Source organism: Telmatherina bonti (assembly GCF_933228915.1).
Source record: "Telmatherina bonti genome assembly, chromosome: 11".
NCBI classification, from domain to species: Eukaryota; Metazoa; Chordata; class Actinopteri; order Atheriniformes; family Telmatherinidae; genus Telmatherina; species Telmatherina bonti.
This window is the reverse complement of record NC_136629.1, coordinates 38,934,528-38,943,853: the sequence shown is the minus strand read 5'-3', so window position 1 is coordinate 38,943,853 and position 9,326 is coordinate 38,934,528. Positions and strand designations below refer to the sequence as shown.

The 9,326-nt window shown below is 43.2% G+C and overlaps 1 protein-coding gene across 1 annotated transcript in view; it reads left to right on the top strand.

Moving 5' to 3' along the window:
* Positions 1-1,511: 1,511 nt before the first annotated feature.
* Positions 1,512-9,326, top strand: part of LOC306762742 (pyridoxal kinase-like) — a 35,082-nt gene continuing 27,267 nt past the window's right edge. The window contains exon 1 of the mRNA XM_079249342.1: positions 1,512-2,023. Within this exon, the coding sequence (XP_079105468.1) occupies positions 1,943-2,023 (81 nt within the window). The 5' untranslated portion in view covers positions 1,512-1,942. The remainder of the gene's footprint in view (positions 2,024-9,326) is intronic.

The window sequence follows — 9,326 nt, the reverse complement described above, 5'->3', positions numbered from 1 at the left end:
AGTTAACTCATTATGAATCAGCACTGAAAAAGATGAAGCTGCCATAAATTACCTTAATTTAAATAGAAATTATTCTAAATCACAATGCATAGTGGCTTCATTTAAATGATGCTTTGTGTGCAAACCAGCCAAAGAACAAACAAGATGTCTTTAAAAACTTAGAAAACCACCTTAAAGGCTAATAAAGTTTGCCTCAACCAGACTGTTGCACAGCTTTCAGAAACATGTGCAAGATGTCTCCACATTTCTGGAGCCATCTCCATGGTAACACAACAAATCTGACAAATGAGCCTCTGTTTAATGTATGCATTGATTTATAGTAGTAGGGATGTAATGGCTCCAGTGAAATAAGGCTTCAGCTGCCACGTCTGAATATTTATAATCCAATTCAACATGGAGCTTAAGTTTGTATTTTTAACTTGTGCTGCAGCAGCTCTGTGGTACTAAATTATTAACACGCATTTTCACTCCACATTGTCACATATTTATTGTTTAAAAAACTGAATAAAGTTTTGCTCCAAAACGGACTCCAAACAGTCCAGGGAACCTCTTTTCTTTCATCATCCACCTCTACCTCCTCGTTTCAGCAGCATGGAAGCGTGGATTCCTGTTTGTCGTGTGATTTTTGGTTTTAATGGATGTTTAACATGTGCTTGTGTCTGAGATGCAGTTAGAGCTTCATCCAACGGCAGGTGGAGCACCGTCCAACGGCAGGTGGAGCACCGTCCAACGGCAGGTGAAGCATCGTCCAACGGCAGGTGGAGCACCGTCCAACGGCAGGTGAAGCATCGTCCAGCGGCAGGTGGAGCTTCATCCAACGGCAGGTGGAGCACCGTCCAGCGGCAGGTGGAGCTTCATCCAACGGCAGGTGGAGCTTCATCCAACGGCAGGTGGAGCACCGTCCAGCGGCAGGTGGAGCTTCATCCAACGGCAGGTGGAGCTTCATCCAACGGCAGGTGGAGCACCGTCCAGCGGCAGGTGGAGCACCATCCAGCGGCAGGTGGAGCTTCATCCAACGGCAGGTGGAGCTGCCAGCAAGATGTCTGTCTCCTTAACTCACTCCATCAGAGCTTGACCACCCCTACCTGTATTAACCGGCTATATTTACGTCTACAGGCTCTGAGTTCCTGCTGATGGTTGTGTTGTGCAGCAACAGAGGCTGGTTTTGCCAAGTCAACCCCCCCCCCCCCCCCAGTCACGACTCTGTCATAGAAATGGTGAGTCACTCACTAGAAAAAAACCCACAAATGTATATTTAAATATATATTTTTTATTATTTAGCATTCATTTTTAATGATAAATATTATCCAGGAGAAGATGTGAAACGGAGGAAGGGAATAAAAACACCTGATTTCAGCTCCAACTGCGTTGATTTAAGGACTCGGCCCTGACGTCATTCAGCTTAGGCGGTCACACTGATTGCCTGTACGTAATACCGGCGTGCGCGTGCATGTGTGTGTGTGTGTGTGTGTGTGTGTGTGTGTGTGTGTGTGTGTGAGTGAGTGAGTGAGTGAGTGTGAGTGTGAGAGAGTTTTGCCCGGTTTTGCCCTTGCTTCACGCGACCTCTGGAATATCTGACCAGCACGCGACAGTCTTCCACCTTAACTCTCATCCAGCAGCTCGTTCACGATAATTAACGGTCGCAGCTTGTTTGTGCGCGTGTTTCCGCACGCGCTCACCTCCTTCCGTCACGACATACACGCGCACACGCTCAGCACACCATTAGCACATCACTACAACCGTCCTCACGCGCTGCTTGCTCTCACATCTGCGTCCGCCGCTCAGCTGGTTAGCTCGCAGGCTAACTAGCAGGCTAACTACAGCCAGCCCGCGCGGCGTGTTGTTGCGTAGAAACAGCCTCTCCTCGCGGGGTTATGCGGAGACTCGGTTCCCTCTGAGTACCGGATCACCTTCCTCTCTCCCCGGCTGACCCGGAGCCGCCATGGAGTGCCGCGTGCTGTCTATCCAGAGCCATGTAGTCCGGGGATACGTGGGCAACAAGAGTGCGTCTTTCCCGTTACAGGTAAATCCAAACGGCCTGCACCCATTATCGGACAGCGACACGACCAAGGCTGACATGTTTATCTTTTAATTAGCAACACCTGCAACGTTTCTCCACATATTTACAGCAACATATGCAAACGGCATGCTAGGAGAGTTGGTATAATCTTCGCTAACATCCTGTTGGAGCTGTAATTTAATCTGTTTTTTTAGGAACAAAATGTTTTATGAACCAGATTTCACCATAAAAATGAAGGTTATCCTAGTCTATATGTCAGCCTGTAGCCGTGATGACAGGTGTAATGTCACCTCCAGAATCAGCCCCCCCATCCCCAAAACATGTTTTCAATGCAGATATTGATGATTCTGCGTCCTTTATTGGAAGATTTACAGACACAAGACACTAATGTGTTGCAGGACACCTGTCATTCAGGTAATGGAGGTTTTCTTGCAGACATGAAGGTTATTGATTACCGTAAGCAGAGATATGCAATCTGATCAGTTTTATAACAACTAGGAGGTTTAATCAGACTTTTGCATGATCTCAGTAGATCTTTCTCCAAATGTTAAATTTCCCTTTAATGCAATCATAAAGGAATAAAAGCTTCCTTACCTGTAAATCATGATTAATAAACAGAAATGAGATAAGTCAGCATGAATAACAGACAGCCTGAGATGAGAACTGGTTTTCATTCTGCTCAGAATAAACCTGATTTATTTACTTGGATCAGAAATATGGTGGCATGAATGTCTGCCGTGTGTTTTATTGAAGTTTACCAGGCAGCGTTTTACAGATCAGAACCATCCAGATCCTGATCCAGATCCTGATCCAGTTCCTGATCCAGTTCCTGATCCAGTTCCTCTATTTATGAAAAAATGTTCAGTTCCCAGATGAGCTTTGCATAGAAATACTTTCCAAGCTGCTTTAATCAAATCAAACTTTATTTATGGAGCAATGAAATGCAGCACAAAGTGCTTTACAGATTTTAAAAAGCATAAAAAACGTGTTTATTTTGATCTCGGTCCAGATGTTCCCACGCTGCTTCAACAATCTGACGACTCCAGGGAGGATTAATCTCCCATCTGACCTGTTGCCTCGGAGTTTCAGTCCAGTTCTGGTGTCGTTCAGCACAACTCGGCCTTTTCTTCCTGTTTTACTTCCAACATGAAAGGCTTCTTCTTCCAGCCAGGCGTCCAACAGCAGACGCAACGTCTGCTTTTTGCTTTTAATGACCAGAGAAAAACTTTTAGCTTCTGTTTGCACATCATTTCCACCCAGTCCCGCTCAGGATTATTATTTCTGGACTAGTTAGAGAGAATAATCTCAAACCAACATGATGAATGGAGTAAGTCTGACATAGTTAGTCCATCGGACAGTAATCAGTAACCGGCCCAGCCGGGCTGCAGAACGGAGGTAACCTGGGATGTCGCCGTCATCCTGTTATCTGGTTGCCACGGCGACTCAGGTTGCTGTAAGTAGTTGGCAGCCGTCGGTCAGCTGTGCCGGTCGGAGTGAAAACATTTGAACGGACACAAATCTGTCCTCGTGCAGCCGATAACGTGCAACTCAGAGTGCAGGACGGACAAATGATCAATACGACTTTGGCTGCTTTAGGTTTTCTGACGAAGCTCTGGGTTATCTGGCGTGTTTCCTTCCTGCTACAGATGTTTCCTCACCTCTGGGTGTGTTTTATTAGAGAAACACCTGAAGAGACACCTAACTGTCTTAGAAATGTCACACGGGGGTTTTCCATCATTTCTGTCCAGATGTTTATCATCCAGCTGCTGAACGAAGTGTTTATTCAGAGATGCTAGACGGTAAATCCACAACGATTATCATTCATCATATCATTGTAAGTTTTCTAACTATTTTACTGAGAAATATCCATTGTAACCCAAACTCTCCACCAATCAGGAGCTTAAATTGACACTGATGTCCAGTCAGGAGCCGTTTTCCTGGAATAAAGAGGAGATGTTTTTGGTGCAAAAGGAGCTGAGTGCGTAGTTACGCCGTGTAAATCGGACCCAGGTTGGAGTTGGAAGGGTTAAAGGGCTGATCGGACGGCCTTGAACTGGTCAGCAATGTAAACTATACGTTAGGTAATACATTAATGAGCATCATGCGACCCGGTTTGGTTACTGAGTAACCCCAAAAGCTGCCGACCCGACACAGAAACAGTTGATGATTTTCAGCCATTTTCCATCTTGTTATAATTCGATGTGTTTTCCTCCATCACTGAGCTGCGTGGTGCTTCTTCCTGCCTTCAGCTTGTTGGAAAGCCGAAAAGCACCTTGACCTCTCCTAAAGTCCACCTGAAGAAGAGTTCCCACAGCATCGTACAAGAAGACAAAGCGAGCATGATTTAAAACAAGCCACTGATCTGATATGAAGTGCGAGGAGACGGGGTTTTGGCTCCTGCTGGCCATGAAAACGACACTCGTCTCCCTTCATGGTGCCCAGCGTCCGCACAGATAGGCTGCATTGTCTAAAAGCACCTTGATGGAGACGCTGCTGGTTCTAGTTTCCCATCTCCAACCAGCAGCAGTGTGAGTGTGTGTCCCGTCATCCTTCTCTCTGTCGGGATTATTTTTAGCCTGCAGCCGCCTCGGCTGTCCTAATGGCTGCTGGGCTTCGATGCTCGCCACCACGGTTCAGCTCAGACAGGAATGTTCAGCCTTATTACGGCTGTTTGTTCAGCTTTAATGTGGGAGGAAAGTCGTCCAGCTCCCGTTAGGGACGTCCATCAGCGTGTCGTACAGCTCCGGAGCTCGGATCTGTGCACGTTTACAGCCACGCAGGTGGTCGCTGGTCTGCGGTGGGTCAAAGAAATGCTGGATCAGCACAAAGAAAGCAAGTCACCTTGGAAATAGACGCTTTACAAAGTCACACATTTATGTGTTGAAAGTTTTTATGGTGAATCGGAACCATAGAAAAGCGGGACACGTTACCGCCAGCTGCATTCAGGGAACTCTCCAGGAATCTGCTTTTCCAGCCTTTTTTCCTGTAATAATGACAAAGCTGCATTTTTGGCGTATGGATGAGATGATTTGGGAATAAATAAGTAAGAATAAATAAGTGGTGGCATTCCCATCACTGCTCAGAGTAAGAACCAGCATTAAGCTGGTGTGGGAAGATGATGATGATGTCGGCCAGTGTGCTGGGCATCCCTCTCTCTGCGAGCTGAAGACAGCGGTATGAGGAAGTAGCGCTCTGATTGGCTGGATTTCTCCTTGTGATGGAATTGAAGATGGAGACAGACTCAGCCTCAGAGTGAAGAGGAAAATGTTCAGATTCTCTGTTTTTTCCTGCTTAAAGTCCAACTTTCAAGCTTTGAAATTACATAAAAAGCACAAATGTTCATGTTTTCCATCAGAACTTGAACGCATCAGACGTTTCTGGGCCCATTCAGACCCGAGACGGTGGACAGTCTCTCCACATGCAGATTCTCTCCTTGTCGTCGGTGTGAACCGTCTCACACAGCAGTAGTATTCCTGCTCAGGCTGCTTGAGGTCAGAACATTTTGTCAGCTGACGCCAATAATAAAACCCAAACCAAGATGCCTCAACGTTTCCTTTCCGAAACATTGCTGCTCATGTAGACTTACACCTAATAAACCATTCGGACTATCTTTGGCTCCGTGTTCGGATGCCTTTAAATAAATTAGAAACGTTGAAGCGGAACGATGCAGCTCGGTCTCAAAGCTCCAGACCCAGCATGTTCTGGGTCTACAGGAGGCCTGCTGACTAAAGAACATCCTGGGAGAGGAGCTTCCTCTGTCGGCCAACGTTTGGCTGCAGACGGCAGAAAGTTTTCAGTTTGTGTTTGGATGCAACTCCGACGCAGCTGAAGCGGAAGATTCCCTCAGCTAACACCCCGCCAGCGATCTGAGGATCTGAACAGAGAGAGAGAGAGTAGTAATCTGTAAATACAGAGGGTTATTTATTAATCTATTTTTTGAAGAAGAAAAAAAAGAGAAGGTAAACACAGATTTTTTAATTTTATTTATTTTAAGAAGAAAAAGAAAAAAAGGTAGTTTTTTTTAAACTTAATTTATTTTAAGAAGAAAAGATAAAAAAGTAAGCAGTTTTCTTTATAAGAAAAACCATTTTTATTTATTTTAAGAAAAAGGTGAACACAGGTTTTTTTCATTTATTTTTAGAAAAAAAAGAAAGGTAAACAGTTTTTTATTTTATTTATTTTAAAATGAAAAAGAAAAAAGTAAGCAGTTTTATCTTATAAGAAAAAAAGAAAAAAGTTAAGCCATTTCATTTTATTTATTTATATATTTATTTATTTTTAGAAAAGAAAAAGGTAAACAGAGGTTTTATTGTTTATTATAAGAAAAGAAAAAGGTAAGCAGTTTTTTAAAATTTATTTTAAGAAAAGAAAAAGGTAAACACCGAGGTTTTATTTTATTATAAGAAAAGAAAAAGGTAAACACCGAGGTTTTATTTTATTTTAAGAAAAGAAAAAGGTAAACACAGAGGTTTAAATCAGTATATGGGAAACGTGTTTAATTTTTCTAGAACGTCTCTGGATCTGAATGTCCAAAGAAAATAACTACACAAGCTGCTGAAAATAATGAACAATTTTTCTTATTCTCTACACAAAACAGCCCAGCATGTTCAGTCAGAGGCTTCTTCATGCGTTCCACCAAATGGGAATGTCGAGGAGATAGTGGAGGGACTCCACCAGAGGAAGGAAGTGGTGTCTGCCTTTACTAGATAACTGTAAAACACCCCAGTTTTATTTATTTCACTCTATTAAACAAGTTTTTTCTGCATGTAGGCGCTTTGTCACGTCGGCTAACCAAATCCACCAGAAACCACTTTATCCTCTTTATTTATGAGGATTCTTTGAGTTTTCATTGGACGGCTACACGATGACCTGTCTGGATTGGTATCGACTTATCAGCCGATACCGAACTACAGATATCTGATCAGAAGTGGAAAAGGATCGATGCGGCTCAGTTTAATGGCCGAATGTTGCGTGTTTGTCCAGAACTGTTTCATGAGTTTATTTTTTATAGAATTCTGTTGAAGTCTGGTTGAAAAGCAACATCTGATTTTAATTAGTTACATATCATAGGATTTTTATTTTATTACTTTGCCAGATTCCAGTTATTTCTGTGACCATTGTGAGTTTTTCTTTCATTGACTGAAGGGAACCATATCTGCATATCGCCACATTACTGATCAGGAGCTGTATTTATCGGTTATCCTCACAGGTGTCAGACTCCAGTCCTCAAGAGCCACTACCCTGCAGGTTTTTGTGGTTTCCATGCTCCAACACACCTGACTGAAATTCATAAGCAGGTTGACAAGAAGCTGCTGGATCCATTTGATTTGAATCAGCTGTGTTGGTGGAGGTAAACATCAAAACCTGCTGGATACCTCGAGGACTGGAGTTTGACACCTGCGTGAGGGACATGTTGGTCCAAAGTGCTGATTAGTGGTATTTAGTGTGACTGAAAAGCCGAGAATCACTTCTCCTCCCGATGTTTGAGAGACCTCCAGAGGTGGCTCGAGTGGTTTAGAGTTCCTGTAGAGCAGAGGTTCCCAAACTTTCGAAGTTTGAAAATAGTCGGAGACGTAATAAAGTGGCTTCTCTGCATTAATTGGACAATGAGGGTAAGAATAAGAAAGAAAAGCAACCGCGGTTGTTCTACGTTCTTCTTACTTGAAGCGGGAGATCGGGTACCTGTCAATCAAAATGACACGCCCCTAAATATGTGCAATATTGAGAAATAATTGATCTTAAACATGTTTATTTCTGCTGTAAACATGTTTATTTCTGCTGTAAACATGTTTATTTCTGCTGTGAACATGTTTATTCCTGCTGTGAACATGTTTATTTCTGCTGTGAACATGTTTATTCCTGCTGTAAACATGTTTATTTCTGCTGTGAAGTTGGTCTTTTTAACATGGGAGTCTATGGGGATTTGCTCTGTTTTGGAGCCCCTAGTGGATGAAGGGGGAACTGCAACTTCTGGCTTCACTTTTAACTGCCGGAGGTTCTGATTGGTTCAGCTGAGTGTCTTTTTATGCTTATTGCAGCATGTTGAACAGCTAACCGACACATTACCTCCACAGCGGCTTGTAACTGAACTTTTCATGGATAACCATAATTTTTCTTGTTAACTTATGCTGTCCCGTGTGACCTTGACGGTCCACAGGTACAACACTGAAAGTTTTCTGTGGCACTTTGGGGCCAAGCATGGCCTCATGGTTGTCCTGCTATAAAGGATAACCTGCTGTATTCATGGTCAGTTTCCAGAGTTATTACATAGAAACTGTCTGAGTAAACTCATTTTCATTCTCACATGCAGCCTCTCCTGTCTGGAAAAGGAGCTTAAGACTCCGACCTCTTTGCTAATTAAGGAATTCCCAACAGAAAATCCTAAAGACTAAAAAAAAAAATCGTCATCCTGACCACAACAATGCATCTCAGGCAGATTTTCTGAATCTAATGACACAAACAGACCAGTTCACCTTCCAGAAAGTACAGCACACACTCACCATACTCTCAGGAGCATTCCTCCAAGGTCAGCATTAACATCTCCTCCTTTCTTCTGGGTAATCGGCCGTACTTCTTTCTGAAAGTCAGTTGAAAAGAACAGAGCGCTTCACTCTGCCTGCTCTCGTCCAATTAAATTAAGCCATTCAGATAACGGCCAACTGCACGTGTGCACGAGACGTGTGTTTGCTTCTCTGGTGGTTTATTTAAGATGGAGTGAGAGGACGTCAAGTTTGTTTATAAAGCCAAGGTTAAACTGAGAGGATGTTTTTATCTCTGCGACAGATTGAGTGGAGGATCCAGTCAGAACTGGGTTTTATTTCTAAGTTAACAACCTGAAAACTCAGCTTCTCACTCGGCTTGGGATGTTGCAGAAAACATAAGATGGAAACTACTTTTATCCAAACTGATAAATGTCACGTTTTTTTATTTTTTAATATTCAGTCATTTTAAATACAATACCTGCAACATGATCCAGTACAGCTGGAACAGGAGAACTAAAAGACGGGAAAGCTGAGGAATGCTTAGAAACACCTGCGGAGGTCATTCCACAGGTGAACAGGTTCACTGGAGACATGTGGGTGTCATGATTGGGTATAAAAGGAACATCCCCAACGGGCTCTGTTGTTCACAAGCAACGATGAGGCAAGGGTCACCACTTTGTGAACTACTGCGTAAACACCTAGTCCAACAGTTTAGGAATTATTTTCAGTGTACAACTTCAAGAATTTAGTGATTTCATCACTTATAGCCGAAAATATCATTAAAAGATTGAGAGAATCTGGAGAAATCCCTGTATGTAAACGGC